The sequence below is a fragment of the Microplitis demolitor genome, chromosome 1, assembly GCF_026212275.2.
Source record: "Microplitis demolitor isolate Queensland-Clemson2020A chromosome 1, iyMicDemo2.1a, whole genome shotgun sequence".
Classification (NCBI taxonomy): domain Eukaryota; kingdom Metazoa; phylum Arthropoda; class Insecta; order Hymenoptera; family Braconidae; genus Microplitis; species Microplitis demolitor.
The window spans coordinates 18,521,545-18,539,955 of NC_068545.1; the positions used below are offsets into that span (position 1 = coordinate 18,521,545).

The 18,411-nt window shown below is 28.8% G+C and overlaps 5 protein-coding genes across 9 annotated transcripts; 3 read left to right on the plus strand and 2 right to left on the minus strand.

Moving 5' to 3' along the window:
- Positions 1-6: 6 nt before the first annotated feature.
- On the plus strand, positions 7-3,004 carry LOC103578461 (CUE domain-containing protein 2). Of its 2 annotated transcripts, none has more exons than XM_014445010.2 (5): positions 7-38; positions 657-748; positions 820-1,162; positions 1,512-1,691; positions 1,885-3,004. In XM_014445010.2, the coding sequence occupies exons 2-5, from the start codon at positions 672-674 to the stop codon at positions 2,146-2,148; spliced, it is 864 nt and encodes a 287-aa protein (XP_014300496.1). In that variant the 5' UTR covers positions 7-38; positions 657-671; the 3' UTR covers positions 2,149-3,004. The 2 variants fall into 2 exon arrangements, with proteins under 2 accessions (XP_014300496.1, XP_014300495.1); XM_014445009.2 differs by having other exon boundaries at positions 14-135.
- A 2,133-nt stretch (positions 3,005-5,137) lies between these two features.
- Positions 5,138-9,045, minus strand: LOC103578453 (chromatin-remodeling complex ATPase chain Iswi). Its single transcript, XM_053739668.1, has 2 exons — positions 8,940-9,045; positions 5,138-8,838 (listed from the first exon to the last, which is right to left on the minus strand). Exon 2 carries the CDS (start codon positions 8,802-8,804, stop codon positions 5,568-5,570), a length of 3,237 nt encoding a protein of 1,078 aa, XP_053595643.1. The 5' UTR covers positions 8,805-8,838; positions 8,940-9,045; the 3' UTR covers positions 5,138-5,567.
- A 45-nt stretch (positions 9,046-9,090) lies between these two features.
- LOC103579011 (uncharacterized) lies at positions 9,091-11,988 on the plus strand. The gene is made up of 5 exons (XM_053740810.1): positions 9,091-9,170; positions 10,423-10,710; positions 10,782-11,040; positions 11,113-11,639; positions 11,831-11,988. Exons 2-5 carry the CDS (start codon positions 10,452-10,454, stop codon positions 11,986-11,988), a joined length of 1,203 nt encoding a protein of 400 aa, XP_053596785.1. The 5' UTR covers positions 9,091-9,170; positions 10,423-10,451.
- A 48-nt stretch (positions 11,989-12,036) lies between these two features.
- LOC103578445 (N-acetylglucosamine-1-phosphotransferase subunits alpha/beta) lies at positions 12,037-14,994 on the minus strand. Its single transcript, XM_008559552.2, has 3 exons — positions 14,636-14,994; positions 13,933-14,566; positions 12,037-13,832 (listed from the first exon to the last, which is right to left on the minus strand). Exons 1-3 carry the CDS (start codon positions 14,786-14,788, stop codon positions 12,223-12,225), a joined length of 2,397 nt encoding a protein of 798 aa, XP_008557774.1. The 5' UTR covers positions 14,789-14,994; the 3' UTR covers positions 12,037-12,222.
- A 678-nt stretch (positions 14,995-15,672) lies between these two features.
- On the plus strand, positions 15,673-18,358 carry LOC103578430 (protein DDI1 homolog 2). Of its 4 annotated transcripts, none has more exons than XM_053739168.1 (8): positions 15,676-15,732; positions 15,842-16,042; positions 16,114-16,379; positions 16,456-16,680; positions 16,753-17,007; positions 17,344-17,649; positions 17,739-17,858; positions 18,094-18,358. In XM_053739168.1, the coding sequence occupies exons 3-8, from the start codon at positions 16,115-16,117 to the stop codon at positions 18,300-18,302; spliced, it is 1,380 nt and encodes a 459-aa protein (XP_053595143.1). In that variant the 5' UTR covers positions 15,676-15,732; positions 15,842-16,042; position 16,114; the 3' UTR covers positions 18,303-18,358. The 4 variants fall into 4 exon arrangements, with proteins under 4 accessions (XP_008557763.1, XP_008557756.1, XP_053595143.1 ...); XM_053739167.1 differs by having other exon boundaries at positions 15,691-15,754; XM_008559541.3 differs by having other exon boundaries at positions 15,673-16,042; positions 18,097-18,358.
- Positions 18,359-18,411: the final 53 nt, after the last annotated feature.

Below are 18,411 nucleotides of genomic sequence, written 5' to 3' on the forward strand. Positions count from 1 at the left end.
CCTTTCCTTTTCCAGGTTGAGCTGTCAAATTATTCTCTGTAGGCTTGTTTGTAAACGAAAATATATAACATTAATCGTTATTTGAGTTTTTTTATTTATTTAATATTTAAATCGTAATTTGAAATTTAACTAAAGGTTAATACACACACATATATATATATATATATGTTTTAAACACTAATTGTTATACTAAAATTTATTTTTAGTCATGTAGAAAAATTTAACGTCAGTTTAATTGTGTACATGATATAATATCACCGGTGCTTTAAAAACTCCATCACTAATTTTTTTTTTTTTATTCTTTCATCAATAATTTATATATATATATACATAGATACATATATATACCTATATATGTATGTATGTATGTATGTGTATATATATATATATATATATATATATATATATATATATATATATTTCATTACTTAAATTTTCGTATTAATTTTTTTATATGATATATTTTACTTAAAAGTGACATTAATTTCAAATATACATTTATATTTTCAATATTTTACTATTGAGATAATTGTAAAATAATTGTGTTATTGATTATTTGTGTATAATAATAATAATATAAAATTGAGTGTTTTTAGTCTTAATATAACCTCTAGTTACTATATAATATAACAGAATAATATTTTATGGTGTTACAGACTTTTGTTTAAAAGATGGATGAAAAGGAAGAGTTGGTAAAAAAATCATTATTTAATTTCGTTAGAAAACAAGTACCTACAGCACAGCTCAGGTAAACTATTGTCATCATTGTTATTATGACAAAAAAGCTAATAATAATAATAATATTAATGATTTATTTAGCTTGATAGATGACATTGTATTGAGCTATGTGGTGAGTATGGTAGAGGAGAGCGCTTTGGAGGAGGACCTGGATGTCGAAGGGTTGTGTGAAATGGTCTCGGCTTGTTTGCCAGAATTTTCAACGATTGAAAAAGAAGCTGTGACGAAGTGGCTGCTTGATGTCGAGAGTAAACTCAGAGAAGAAAATAAAGAAGAAGAGGCTGATAATTTTCAGCCTCATGAATCATTTAGCCAGCTAAGTTTGACTGCTCTGTTGCCACCAGACTCACAAAGGATAAGAGTTCATCATTTATCAGAGACAAGTGATGCTGGAAGTGATTCTAGTGGGGAATATTTTACAGAAGTAATAAAATAAGACAATTATCAGACTATTTAAACCCTAATCCCTTGAACATGGGTCGTTTGTCTCTATGAATTTAAAATATTCTACTGTAAACAGCCTACATGTCTCCGAATTTTTATAGAAATGTTTATTGAACACGAAATTTTCCCGGCTGACAACAACTCTATCACATAGTTAGGAGTCCAAAGAAGATCTACGAATTTTTTCAGATTTTTTCTTACAGAATAACATAATTAAATGAGCGGAGGTCGCTAATTACCCATGTTCAAAGTTTACCGGTGCTGAAAACAGCACTAAGGGATTAGGGCTAATTAAAATTTTAATTTCATTATTATTTGCACTATTTTAGCAAAATGAAACTTCCTGGCATCAAGTAACACTACTTCAGGAAATGTTTCCAGCAGCAAGTCCAGCTGAGATTCGTCACTGTCTCACTATAGCTGGTGGAGATGCTGCTAAAGCTGCTCAAATAGCTCTACATAGACAAGAAGCTGGTCAAAGTATCACGAGTAATCTCACTTATCTTACGGTAATCTAAAATATATTTGTTAATACTAAAGAAAAATACCTAGTACTTGATCACTCCATGTATTTGTATATTTATATTTACTAAAATTTAATAAATATAAATATAAATGCATGAGCACCGAGTACTAGTTCCCTGATCGAGTATTGGGTTTTTTTCCTCAGTAAAAATAATTTGATTTATTTAATATAATTAGCAACCTAATCGACGCTCAAAGGCTAGTGTAAATGATGAAGAGTTAAAGTCCCGAATAATAGCACGCTACAGTTACGTTGATCGTGACGACGATTCACGTGAGCATCGTCCTGTGACTCCTAAACGTGAACCGAAAAAACTGGTACGTTATTTAGACAATAAAATAGTAAGTGTTAAAGGAGAGAGATATACAGAGATACGTCGGGGTGGTGAAGATGACGATGGTAATGAAGGTGCACGAAAGCGGGGCCACTGCCGTCCGTAACCAGTAACCATGCCTCCACCCCCTGATCCACCCCCTTGGAGGCATATCTCATTCTCATTTACTGTTATTCAATCTTACTTTATTTAAATCCGTATTATTATTATTATTATTATTATTATTATTACTATGTAAATAATATGTTTTTAAAATTATTATTTAATAAGCGGACAATCATTATCAATTGTCACTCGAGTCACATTAGCTGAGTCTGAAAATTTTAATCATTTTTATAATTTCATTTCATATTTAAACTTATTCAGGTTGGACATTTAATTATTTGTTATTTATTTTTTTTTTGTCATGAAAAAAGAAAAATAAATAAATAAATAAAGTCAGAATATCCTACCAAATGATGACATTTATTTTTTAAGTGATACTGCATTTTTTTTATCTAATCAAGACTACAAAAAAAATGAAAAAATGAAAAAAAAATAGTCAAAAAAAAGTTCAATACACACTGAATTGCCCAATATTTGAATATTTTCAAATACTCTAGTTATGGGACCTTTTTTGACCGGACTTTACTTTTTTTTAAGTTGTCTTTGTTTTTAAGTTACTTTTTTTTATTTTTGACTGAATTTATATCGATGTTTTTTAGTTGTATTTTTTTTAAGGGGGTAAACAATCTATGGATAAATATCTAGAGATTATTTTTCGTTCTTTACTATAATTTCAAACTTAGTCTGCTTTACTAATTAAGAATTCTATAAAGATATAGAATAAAATATTATATATATGTAATTCAAAAAAGTAATGTTAATTAACGTATAGTTACTACTCGATAATAGTAGAAAATTAAAAGAAAAAAAAACGTAAATAATTTATAACTGAGTCTGCATTTAAGACGAAACTTTTTTTTCATGTCTATTATTTTTTACTCTATTTCACATTTAACTTTTATATATGTTAAACTATTATATAGTTAAAATTTCAAGTTAATTATCTCAATCTTTAAAATTATTTTAATTTAAAAATTAATTATGAATACATATAAATATATACATATTTTTTTTCTTTTTCATGTATCGCTTTTAGATATATATCTATTAACGACTTCGTGTGGTCGTTTTGCACTTTTGAACAATCAAAATGTATTAATGTATTGATACGAGTAAAAAAGTAGTTGAAAATTATTGAATATATTCACAAGTTAGTATGAATGAATTATTTAGGTATTATAAATAATGAGCGTTTTTTATTTGTTAATTTAATTTAATGCGTTGCGTAAAAATTTTTAAATTTGTAACACGTTTTTTAATACAGTATGTATGTGATTTAATCAATTGGCGAGATAACCACTTGTAATTTCTCACGCCATAATTTATAGCAGTATTATTATCATTACTATTATTTTTTAATAAAAATTTAGACTGTATACTTTGTACTATTATCAATAATAATTATTATTACCATTATTGTTATGAGTTATGAAAAAAATTTTGTCTGAAAGCAAGTAGACATAAATAATAAGTCAACCACGAATATAATATTAATATTAAATGAAACTATTTGTAATAAAAATTATAATTTTTTATAATTTAAAAAAAAATTTGAAATATTCGCTATTATTATTATTATTGAAATTTGTTGAAAAGCCTGTGGTAATTATAAAAATCATATCACAGAATTTTTTCGAACATAATATAAATACTATTATTATATAATATAAATTCATTAATATTTGTTCATTTATAACTTAACTGATTTTTATAACTAATTAATATATTAATAACTTTTTTTAATTTATATTAATTACGTGTTAAGCGTCTGAATATTTTTCGTCTGAGTCCAGTATTACATAAAAATATAAAAATTTTAATTAAAAACATTAAATGAATTTAAAATATATTATATTAATAAATAATAAATTGAAAAATAAAGTGGCAGTTGCCGAGTATTTATTGTCTAATATAATCATTATTAGTAAAATAATAATAATAGCAATAATTATTACTAAATGGATGATATAAAATAATGGGCCAGTCCTTTAGTGAAAATTTTCATCATACTATTATTGATTATTGAAAAGATGAAGATGCTCATGTATACCTACAACTTATCATTTAGACAAATTTAATTATTGTTGTAATGACAATTTAAAGATCAAAGTAACGCGCAAACATACAGTTGAAGTGTTCGAATTTTACTTATTATTATTATTATTGAGTAATATAAGAATTAAAAAATTAAAAGTATGAAAAAGATTTTCTTTCCAAAATTTGAAATGAATTTAGGACTTAAACTTTTAGCGCCCGTTTTTCAAACCGAATTCTAAATCTTGGTTCAAATTATTATTGCTAGTATATCTATTTATTATTAATGAATAGACATTCTAGTAATATTTTTTTGAACGCGGTTTGAAAAACTGGCCCTTTTTTCTTTAATGTTAATATTATTTTTTAAAATATTAATTATTATTAAACAAAAAGTAGAAAATAAAAAATAAACACGACGAAAAACCGACAATGACTAATTAGATAATTAAAATTCGCAATCAATGGATAATTTTTAATTATTTAAAGCGATTAAATGAACAAAAAAACATGAAAAAATATGATCCTGAAGTTTAACTGACAATTAATTATTTCCAGATTTTTTTTTCAACAAATTAGAAAGAAAAAAAAATGCACAAGTAGAAAATTTAAAAAACTATAAGTGCAATTTTTTTTTATAATTTATCGTTTTGAAAAAAATTATTAAAAGTCAGCAGACTTCAATATCATGAGAAAATGAAAATATTTTCGACTTACCTTTTAATTATTTTAGTCAATGATTATTCTAAAAACAATCAATTATACAAAAAAATTAGCAATTAAGTATCATTAATTATGTTTATATTATTATTTAATTATTTTAATAAGAGCTGTGAATAATTACAAGGAAATAATTAATAAATGTAGTTAAAAAAATTATAATTCGTAGATTTGTTAATTTTTTTTATGTTTATTTAATAATTTTGGAGTTTAAAAATGTTACAAATTAATTTAAGAAATAAATTTGTCATTATTATTATAATTTTACTCAAACTATAATTTACGGCTTAAAAAAAATGATTAATTTTTTTTCAGCTGAGCATTAAAAAATTTAAATAAATTCGCGACAAAAGACGTCATAAGTGATGAAAAATCGAAATATTGTTTGTCAAAAATTGGTGTTATCCAAAACATCTCTACGATTATGATTATTATCATTATTACATTAGTTAAATAATACTAAATTAAAACGAAAGTTTTGATAAATAAATCCAACAATAATAATGATAATAATAATATCAATATAAAAACTTTAAATGAATACTTATAATTAATTATGACAGTTATGACAAACACTTGTTACAATCTACTAACTAATAATTAATAAAATAAAAAAAAGAAAGGATACAAGAAATTTCAGTGATACGATAAATGATGGAAAATAATTTATTTCTTCTTCTTTCTTGGTTTGTCTTGAGGAGCTGGCAAATTTTCTTGCTTCCTTTTACCAGTAGGTTTTGTTCCAACATTACCACCGGTACCTTTTTTACGACGTTCCTGTCTTTCACGTTCCTCCAGCTCTTGATTTTCACGTTCAATTAAAGTAATAAGAGTATTGCATCTTCTTTGTAGTTCTAATGCTGTCCTGGATTTAACAAACCAGTCAAATCTAAATTGTGGAGCTGAACGTACAGTAGCACGCAATTCTTCATAAACATTTTCTTTATCAAATCCAAGTTTATGCAGCATACAAACTAAAAATCTGTCTTCTTCTTCAGTATAATTTTTGCCCTTATTCGTTCCATAGGCGATTCTCAGTTGATGAAACGGTGCACGATATCTAGCCATTTTAGCGTCCAGTGCTTTTTTAATTCCAGCACGTCGTTGTATTTTAGCTTCTCCACGTTCTATCTGTGCCATAACACGATCAATATCTTGTAATTCATGACAACGTTCCCAAAAAACAGCTGAATACTCCATAACTTCTTCAGGTGTTTTGCCTTCAACTTCTTTAGCAATATTTTCAATGTCATCACGTCCGTATTTTTCATTGGCTTTTATGAACTGGTTGAAATCTCTCTTAGTCCAATTTGTGAATCCTTGAGTTAACAATTTTTCTTTTTCACTTATCTCATCGTCTGTTAATTGTTGCGCATCATCTATTTTTCTTTGCTCTTCTTTTTGAATTCGTGTCGCATCAGAACCGAGCTCTGGATTTTTCGGTACTTTGTAGCCAACACTTTGACGAAAGTAATATATTTCTTGGTCAAGTAATTCGAAAAGACGTGGTGGGAAAAATTGAAAGTCTTGTACTATCGGTTGTTTTGGTGGACGTGGTGCTTTGGGTGCTTTTGGTTCAGAAACTCTTAATGCTTCGCGAAAATATGCATCAACAGCATAATTGGCTTTGCGTTCACGTTTAGGCGGTTCGATCCAATTACCAATACCTAATATTTTTTGTTTCTCACGATAATCTTCACCTTCAAATTGATATACTGAATCTGTTGGTGCATCGACTGTGAAATTTCTCAATGACGATTCACCAAGTGTTGAAAGTTTCTGTTTCATTTCTTCAGTTTTCGTTTCACCTTTTAGTAAAATCGTATCAATATCTTCGTCTGTTATCGCGCTGTCTTTTGATGCGAATACTTGATTAGCGCCATGACGAATTATATTAAGCATTTCATCTTTATTTAACGCTGTTTGTTTAGCGTCAACTAAACGTCCCTGTTGTATGACTAATTTATCAAGACGTAATTTAACTTCAGCGCGCTCAACGATTTTTTCTTCGACAGTATTTTCAGTTATGAATCTAAATACACGTACTTGCTTTTGCTGTCCAATACGATGAGCACGATCCATCGCTTGCAAGTCCATTTGTGGATTCCAATCAGAATCAAATATAATAACAACATCAGCCGTCGCTAAATTGATACCAAGACCACCAGCACGTGTTGATAACATGAATATAAATTTATCACTGTCTTTTTCATTGTACTCATTTATTTGACGTTGACGATCTTCATGTGCAGTATTACCGTCTAAACGACAGTATTTAAATTGCCGCCAATGACAATAGTCTTCTAATATATCTAACATTCGTGTCATTTGACTAAATATCAATACACGTGAACTTTGTTGCTGTAATTTAGGTAATAATTTGTCAAGTATAACCATTTTACCACAATTATATACTAAATGTTCGTCTGTTGTGTACGGCGGTCCTGGCTCAGCTCCATCAAACAAATACGGATGATTACAACATTTACGCAACTGCATCAATATATTTTGCAAACGCATTTTTTCAATTTTACCAGCACCATTTACAATATCAATGTCTTTCATTAATACTTTAGTGTACCATTCACGTTGCATTTTACTTAGACCAATATATACTTTTATTTCTTTTTTGGGTTTCAAACCCTTTTCAACTTCTGATTTTAAACGACGTAATAAAAATGGACGTAGTACTGCATGCAAACGTTCAACAAGTGAATTATCACCTAGAAAACTATTTGTGTTAAACCAGGAATCAAAGTCATCAGAGCTGTTGAATACATCTGGTAGTAAAAAGTTTAACAACGACCATAGCTCGTGTAAATTATTTTGTAATGGTGTACCAGTAAGTAGTAATCTGTTAGCTGTTTTAAATTCACGTAATATTTCAGACAATTTTGATTTTTCATTTTTAATTCTGTGCGCTTCATCAATTACCATATAGCGCCAATTAAATTTTTTGAATACTGATTTTTCCTTGATGACCATTTCGTATGATGTCACACATACGTCCCATTCACCAGGCATCATTGTGTCACGTATAAATGTGTTACGTGTCTCAGCATCACCGATTAAACATACAGCTCGCAGTGTTGGACACCATTTTTTGAATTCGTTCATCCAATTAGCTAACGTAGATTTCGGTACGATAACAATATGAGGTCCCGGTATGTTACGGAAGTGTTTCATGTAACCAAGCAATGATATCGTTTGTAATGTTTTACCTAAACCCATTTCATCAGCTAGGATACCATTTATACCGTTCTCGTACAATGATATCATCCAATTTAACCCACGTATTTGATAATCACGCAGTTCACCGTTTTTAATATAATGAGGTGAGGATTCAAAGCGTGTAATTTGGGCAATATTACTGTTTGACTCAGCCAATAATTCTTCATCTTCCTCTTGCTCTGTTTTACGATGTCTATGATCACCAGATGCGTCTGTTCCTCCGCCACCTGCAGCATTTCCAGATGCTGCTGCTGACGTGCTGTTATCTGCTGCTGCTGTTCCTGATGATAGTAATTTTTCATTTGGCTGTGGTTGTTTTCTTGGTCTACCCGGTTTAACCTTCAATGGACTTGTTCCTTTGTCTTTTTGATTATTTGTCATAAAGTGAGAAAATATTTCTGTTTGACGAAGTAAATAATCGAATCTCTTACTGCGATCTGTCTCCAGTTTTGTTTCAAAATCACCACCTCGAGAGGATGATGTTTCACCAGATGAGTCGTTTGAATCATTTTCGTTATTATCACCTGCACCTTCAGCTGCTGCTGCTGATGATGAAGTTGCTGGAGTTGTATTTGAATTTGTAGTTGTTGTCCCTGCTGCTACTGCTGGTGTTGTTGTTGTATCAGTTTCAGGGTTAGCATTAACTGCTGTTGTTTCCTCCGACTTCGACATATTTATTGTTATTGTTTTCCTTTCAGACTTTTTGCTGTTGTTATTAATTAGTTTTTAAGTTTTTACTTATATCAAATAATTTTATGAATTTTACATTAAATATTTAAGATAAAAATGCCGGATACGGATACTCACATTCATTGATGCACACAAGTTACAACAATAAGTGACGCCATGTTTGAATGAAATCCCTCCAACTCCAAATCACCCCGATTACCTTCGCCAAACACCGAAACGTCCGACAACGACAGTAACTCGTTCATAAACGTACCCGCGCATGTAAAAATTTTCTCATTTTTGCTACCGAAACGCCATCTATATGATATAGTATGTAGCTACGCAACTACCAACATTCTGATGTGATTGGTTGGTAACACAAGAAATTATACGCGGGCGGACTAATATACGAATTTATGTGCAATGTAGCAGATATGAGCAGTTTATAAATTTTGAATAAATAAAAATAAAGAAATTTAAAAAAATGCGCGTACTGATTTTTCAATTATCAAAATACGAATTTTTTAATTTTTATTCTTCTTACATTTTATTTATTCATTCAAAAATTTTTTAAATTTTAATAATTGTCAGCCATATCATACTCATAAATTAAAAAAAAAAAAACACTTGAGTGTTTTAACAAACCTTGGTGGGGAAATAATATGCAGAAGGGTATCCTAATACACTTGGAGATTTGATTTAAATTGCTCCAAGTGTATTGCTGCTAAAAAACGTCACTTGACTGCTATTTCCCACCAGATAATGCCAGATGATTTTACTCAGGAACTTGGAAGATCAGCATCAGCCATCAGCAACACTACACTAGCACTGGACACAACTGCACCACAGACACCTTGCACAACTTACACTTTACAAACACTGCACAATTTATTTAAACAATAACTATGAGCAAAAAAAAATTATGGATAATTACACGACGCCACAGCAAACCCGTGTTTTAATTCAAACGTAGAGAAAGATCTGGATCACTACTGCCGTTGTCGATGATACTGACTGCCGCTATTAGACCGCTAGTTGATACTAAGCAATCGACTTTGCGATTCTCTCTCACCCCCCACTCTAGCAAAAATGAATACTGCAACGCGCAGTGGCACCAACGGCGCGAAATTTTAAAATTAAAATTTGTTTATGGATGCATTCGTTCTAGTTTTCAATTCAAATTTTTAATGATATTACAGATCATTATACTTAATCTCAAAATTAAAAACTAAAAACTAAATTTAAAACCTGAATAATTACTTGTTAATATACAAAAATTTAATGAAACTGAAATTAGCCGACGTTCAATTATTTTTTTCTTGTTATCATAAAATTAAATGTTAACTAAATTTACTGCGCGCGCAGGCAGCAGACGCGCGAAAATATTTAATCTTTCAAATGGCAGATCGGCTGTTATAAGTATTATTATCATTATCATATGGTTGTCAAGACAACAACCCGCTATCATAACAAAAAAATATTATCGACAAGTTTTACTTGTAAATACTTTTTTTTCTCAATAGATATAATACAAATTCTCTTGACAATTGATTATTATAATTATTATTATAAGTTTTGATTTAGTAACAGGGAATTAAATTTTAACTCTCTTTTTTTTAAGAAAAGAAACGTTCATAAATAGTCCAAGAAATGATAGATGAAGAAGGAGGACTGAATTCAATCAACATTCCACCAAAATTACCAGTGATTTTAAAACAGTTTTGTAAGGCAGCTATCAGAACACAGCCGTATGATCTTTTAAAATGGTCAACAGCATATTTTCGCGCACTTGCCGAAGGATCAGAGCCACCCGCTAAAACAAGACTTGAATATCCTTGTTCTACTTCAGCTCCCAATGCATCTGTTCTTACATTCGGATTACTAAAAGTACTTTTACGGCAATTCGGTGGTAATTATAGATATTATTATAATTATTATTGATGTTAATTGCTTCGAAAATATTTTATTTTTTCGTTAAAGATTATAATAAAACGATATCAACTGAATTAATTCTAAAAAGATGGAACGACTTATGTTTGGACTTGATAGATTTCAATTTAATAATGATTATTGGTAAATTCAAACGAAAATGTCAGATAAAAAAATTTTTGGCAATAGCAACTGGTCTACTAGGCTCCAGTCTTTTCGACACAATGCTGATGATTTGTGAGTTATTCACAATGGAACCCGATGGTGGATCAGCGATGATTCCCGTCAGTTTATTTATGGAAATATACGAGTAAGAAGTCATTATTATTATTATTGTCATTAATTTGAATTTTGTTCTGTAATATAACGTAATAATTAATAGATATTTAGCTGGACTGCGTTGTGATGGTGAAGAAAGAGAATCCGATGACTTGGATCCATCTGAATTAATAACTTTCGAATCGTCAGAAACTCAATGTACTTCTGAGCCGACTTCTGAAGAAAATATAATAAATACTAAACATGATTATCCATCTAATACCTCAGAAATTAAAGTACGAGATCAAACAGTCATTAAAAATTCACTTGCGAAAAATTTAAATCAACTTGTACAGAATGAGAGCGATGCTAGTATAATAAAAATCGAAGATGTTCATGTACTAGAAAATGATAATAATAAATTACAGTCAAAACAAAAAAAATTGATGGACAATTCGGATAATTTTATATTACACAGTCATGGAAATAATTCAAATATGAGAGCTGTTAAAGTATCTGGTGATGATTCAGATAGCAAAACAATCACAAGTGATGATAACATAAACAATAACAATAAAATTAAATTAAGTGGGATAAAAAAAAAGTTTGAAATAAATTCGAATTGGATATCACATTATCCAATGATTCCAGGTGTGTAACTTTTCATTTTTTTAATGCAAAAGAGTAAATCAATTTTTTATTTATATATTAGACTGTGCCAAATAAAGTCGATTTTTTTTTCGGTCTCACACGAAAATTACGTTGAATGTATGGGTACCAAGTTGGGCCATTCGACTCAATTACAAAACGCGCGCTTGTTTAAATACGATTTTATATTTAAGGGATTGGCGCACAATTAACATCAAATGAAGTAGCTAGAGTTGCTAACTGGATGACTGAGTGCTCAAAAGTCCAAGGAGGGATGGTTGGACCAAGAAATTTACGACATTTTCAATGTCCTCCATTAGATCGTCAAAAAACATCATCTTCATTATCTTAATGATATAAAAAAAATGAGAAAATAATAATTACACAAATTATTCACGATTTATTACATAGTTTATTGTAGAGTCCTTAATAAATAATAATAAAATAATTACAAGTTTAAAAATTGTTATTAACAATTAGATAAAAATATATAAAAATAAAAATAAAATTTACAATAAATAATTGACTAGAATATACCCATTATAAAAAAATTTTAAGAGTTACTTGAATAATGAAGAAAAAAAAATTAAACAAGAAGTGCCGGGAGAGATCTGTTGCGTAAAAATCGTCTGATTTGATTGTAGAATAAATGATATATAGTAATAAACATTAGCAATGATATTAGTAAAAGTAAAATATTTCTAGCTTTTGCACGACTAGCTCGCCACTCATATAATTCATCCCGGTGTGAAAATCTGTTTCTATACTGAGCTGGTAATTCAAAATTACTTCTAAGTGGATACAGTGAGCGATAAAAATCATTTAATAATGCTCGGATTATTTCGTTTTCGGATTTTCGTGACGGATCCATATCATCATTGAGACAAATAAATTTTTTCGGCTCTCGTCGTATTTCATCGAGTAATTGAACAGTCTGTGATACATTACTCGTTAGCATTTCAAATATTTCATTTTTACCAGCTTTTAAAATTTCATGTTGATAACGATTTTTAATTCCAAAATGTTGTTTTATTTTATTAGCAATAGCGTCACATTTAATTATTAATTCTCTTGTTACCGTAGGTAATATAGAATCAAGGTAACGTTCACCAGAAGGTGGCTCTATTTTTTCATAATTATTTAATTTAATACGACGCGAACAATTCGTTATTGAATTTTCAAAATCTACAACAAGACTATAATCCAAAGGTAGCGGATTTATTCGTGATAACAAAGTTCTTATTTCGCGATCCGACCATGTCCCTGATTTATCAGTATCAAATTTATCAAATATTTCACCAGCTGTTGATTGCTGTTTTTCACTAATTAGATAATAAAAATATGAAAATGCAAACTGCATATCTTGAGAATTTCTGACACGATGTGATGATGTTTTTTCAAATTCAAATTTGAATTTATCGTGCATATCTATTATTATTTGTTTGTCAAGTAAATGCGGCATATGAGCGGGCACACGACGACGTTCAAATCCATAAGCTGCATTATATATTCTATTGACATACAATAGAGACTCTGCATAAGTATCTAATCGACGTATTTTGCGTTTCAAATGATTTGGATATTTATTGTTATTTTTATTATTATTGTTATAATAAATATTATCATTATTATTATTATCGTTGTTATTATTATTTTCTGATTTATCTGAGTCACTTATATGTACAAGATTAATAATATCGTCATTACGATTTTGCTGCTTGCGGCGATTCATTGGATGCGCAAATTCATATTTAAATCCTATTATTTCAGTGGATGTTGGTAGCTTTTTCTTATCTCCATTTAGTTGAACGGTTTTGTTTATTTTAAAATTATTTTTTGAAAGAATTAATTCGTTATCTTGAGTATTATTTATATGATTATGCTTATCTTTAAGTAATTTAATAATATCATCAATTGAATTTTCATTATTCTTCCCAGTATTTAAAGTCAAAAAATATGACGAAGAAGATGAAGACAGAGACGAAGATGGAAAAGAAGAAATAGTGGAAGAATATATGTTTAATGAAGAAATATTAAGTATATTATTGATTGGATTTTGATTTTTTTGTTTGAATGTGTCAAAAAATTTAGCTGATTCTTTATCATGATTCATTTGAAGAAGTTTGTATGGATAGTCACCATCTTCTTCCATCATTTCACTATTTGTTGGTATTGGTGTTGCATTACAATCTCCACCTAAAAAATGAATTAATTCCGAAAATAGTTAATTGTCTGTTAACTTTAAGATCATTAAAAGTTTCTATAGATCATAAAAAAAAAATAAATAAAATATTACCATCAAACTCGCAAACTGTTGTGTTACAAGCAGGATCACAAGAACCATCTCCAACCCATGCCCAAGGGCAAATATCTGAACAATCGGGTATCCACCATGCTAAATATACTTTTTGTCCCCCAGTTTGGGTTATAAAATCTTCAGGCCAAACTTCTGTACCCAGAAACACATCATCGTTGAAATACAAAAATTTATCTGAAATTCCTGGTATCCTATGAATATGACTTTCAATAGCAGGACTTGAAAATGTAGGTAGATTATTTTTATTTGGAAATATATCATCATGACTAATAAGAGTCATTCTTTCATTATCCATGTCGAGCCAATTGGGTATTTGTCCATTGGTAATAATATAAACATGTCTTACCCATGGCGCATACATTTCTAAAGATCTTAATGAATACCTCAACTCATCTTTATCATTAAATCTTGATACGGCTGCATTTATATCACTAACTGGCACATATTTATGCAAGTCTTCAATAAATTTTGGATCACTACCATTCACCCATGTATAAACAACATCAATAGGCACATGTTGGCACAATTTATTTTGAAATGAAGTGCCAATTATATTGTCATTGAAAGAGTGGAAAACTGCTTGATATTTTTCCTTACTCCAGGCGAGCCATACCTGTAACAGTCATTATTGTCATTTTAATTAAAAATATAAGTAATTAATGTAATAATATTTAATACTAACCTCTCCAAAGTGAACAGTACCGACAAAGATGCATGTAAATGCAATTAGAATAATAAGCAATGATGATTTATGGGAAAGGAGATCGTAACAGCGTCGCTGTATCAATTTCCATGTACTCATTATACTGATTATTAATTTTGTTGCGATTATCATCGCAAATAATAGTTTATATTGTTTTTATTATTATTGTTATTAAGCTCCATCGAATAAGTTTTTTATGTGAAACAATAACAAAAACCGTAACAACATTGGTAGCCGGCAATGATACTAAGTACTACCGGCACTCTTTTATTTATCTTTATTTTTTAAAATACATCTTATAAGTATTTAGATACTTGAACACTTGTGTTTTAATAGTTAATGAAATACATACTATGATACATATACCTATAGGTACATATATTGGTGGCGCGTCAATCGTGTGTAAACTTGGGAAAAAGGATGAGTTTGAATGTAGCAGACATGAAATTTAAAATTATAAATAAATAGAGTAAATAATTTAAATAATGTTTATCCAAAATTCACTTATTAATTTCAAAATTTTTTAAATTTGCATTTTTTAAAAATTTTAGTTTATTAATTTTAAATTTGTCTGATGTCTACTACATTCACACTCATGACAATTTATAAATTTTAAAGAATGAAATTTAAAAAATCAATTCAATTATCTGAATGCGCATTTTTTTCTTTTCTTTTATTTTCTACTTACACTTTATTTATTTATTCAAAAATTTTTTAAATTCTTAATTGTCAGTTACACTCACACTCATTAGCAATGATCCTAAAGTTAGTAGACAATTAGAAATTTTCAGATATTTTTCCTTTCAATAAATGACAAAAAAAATATGTACCCGTAGAAAATTTTAAAAACTACAGTTTTTTAAAATATTTTATTTTTATAATTTATCGTTTTTAAAAAAATACAAAAATGATTGAACGTCAGCTAACTTCAGTATCATAATCATAATAGTAATAATGGTAATAGTAATAATAAATAATAATGATAATAATGAAGTGTGTTCTTTAGTTGTAGCAATGGTCGTTGTTCGTCGCTGCGCTTTTGTCCACAAAATTTATGCTGAGCTGGTTTTTTTGAGGTTATTGTTTACATGTTTATAAGTAACGATCAATTGAAACAAAATCTTATTATTTCTCAATTCAAGTTAAATATATTTTTTAAATTATTTTTTTAAATATTATTTTTAGTAAATCGTAAACTTGATACTTTAATTATTTAAAAAAAAAAAAACAACAAAAATAATATAAATAAAGTATAAAAAAAATAATCTAAACAACGAACGACGAAATATTTGGACTTTTGGCCTTAGTAATCACCATTATAAATATTTGAGTGGACAATACATATAAATTTGATTTATTATAATTTATATATAGTTACGAAAACAAGTAAGTCATTGAACAAATAAAAATATTATTAATTATAATTTATTAAAGTAAAAAATTGCAATTTTAATTAGGATGAAAGTAACAGTAATGACTCTTGGTGACGATATATTTGTCCTGGACGTTAGTGAAGATTTGGAATTGGAAAATTTCAAAGCTTTTTGTGAGGTCGAATGTGGAGTTCCAGCTCTTGAAATTGTTATTGCATTTAATGGCCGGCCCCTTATGGATGATAAAAAGTCTCTAAAAGAGCATGGAATTAGAGATGGTGATGCTGTTATATTACAACACATGCATCAGAGTGGAGTTGATTTAAATCAATCTCAGTCTACCAATGGAGGTAACTATTTTTTTTTTGTTTCTGTTAATGATAATGATAGTAATATAATTTATTAATTCATCATATTATTTTGTAGCCGTACCATTTTTAGACTTTAGTTCTATTCGAGTACCCGGAGTTATTGGTGCACCATCTGGTAGTAGCCCTAATTCATCAACTGGTTCTTCAAGATTACAAAATACTCGAAATGAAAATGATCCAGCTATTCTTAGAGACATGTTTCTCGCTAATCCTGATCAATTGGCTTTACTCAAACAGAATAATCCTAGATTAGCTAATGCATTACTTTCAGGAAATATCGGTAAAATAACAATAGTATATGTATATATGTTGTTTTTTTTTTCTTTCAATAAAATTAACATGTTGATTCCAGATAAATTTTCTACGGTATTGAAGGAACAAATAAAAATACGCGAAGAACGTCAGGCACAACGACTGAGAATGATGAATGCAGATCCGTTTGATACTGAATCTCAAAGACTTATTGCTGAAGAAATAAAACAAAAAAACATTGAAGCTAATATGGAAGCAGCCATGGAATATAATCCTGAAACATTTGGGACAGTTGTAATGCTTTATATCAACTGTAAAGTTAATGGATTTCCTGTGAAAGCCTTCATTGACTCAGGTTTAAATTTAAAAATGAACTTTTTTTGTTTTTTTACGTAACTTATATTGAAAACATTTTTGTGAGCTATTTTTAAATTTAAAATTCGTCCAATACTCATTTCTCGACACTGATACGATTCTTGAAAGACAAGAAAAAAATGAGATGAAATAAAAATAGTAATAACGCGTTCATTCTAATTTTATACAATGCAATATATTCTCTCATCTTTATATATTATTATGATAGATAGACTTTATTTGATATTTAATTCGATGCATCATAAAGTTAACGAATATAAATATTGAAAATTATAAAAAATTTTAATATTTATTTTTCTTTTAATTTTAAAAATAGGTGCGCAAACTACAATAATGTCAGCAGCTTGCGCTGAAAGATGTCATATAATGCGATTAGTTGATACAAGGTGGGCTGGAGTTGCCAAAGGTGTAGGTGTTCAGCGTATTATTGGACGTATACATATGGTGCAGATACAAATAGGCAACGATCATTTGACTACATCTTTCAGCGTTCTCGAAGAACAGCCAATGGATATGTTGCTTGGTCTAGATATGCTCAAGCGGCATCAATGTTGTATAGATCTTAAGAAAAATATTTTAAGAATTGGGACTACTGGAACAGAAACTCAATTTTTAGCCGAAGGTGGGATTGTCAAAATTATCAAATTTAATTTTTACAACTACAATAAAATCTAATTAGTAAATAACTACATATTTATTAATATTGAACAGGTGACTTGCCAGAATGCGCACGACTTAGTGGCAATAATGATATGGGGATGGATGATCAGGAATATCAAAAAGTATTAGAGGACAGTGCAAAAGAAGCTAAAAAAATAAGACAACAACAGGGTAAGTGATCATTTGTCCAGGCTCTCTCCTAACTACTATTTTTTTTGGCGACGTAATTATATATAAATTAGTTTGATGATTTTTTTGGTATCATTACTGCTATGACTGAATCTGTAATATAAATAATTAAATTCCTTTCTATATAAATAGTATTTATTAAATATATAAGAATCTCTAATTAATTTAGTATTATTATTAAATTTAAAAATTTTTTTTGTTTTAACTTTGGTCGTAGAAGGCAGCAGTAATTCATCCACTAGTACATCGACAACGAATAATTTAGAAACAACAATTACAGCTAGTGATCCATTTACAGAAGCCAATGTCAAAGCCCTGGAAAATCTTGGATTTTCTCGGGCTCAAGTGATAGCAGAACTTCGTAGATTTAATGGTGATGGGATGCAAGCCACTGCAGCACTTTATGCGAAATCGTTGAAATTTTAAACCAAAAAATTCAAATTATCTTTACAAAAGATAAAAATAAATCACAATATATATTATTGAGCTTTTCATTTAAATACATATTATATTATTTTGTTTTATTTATATTCAA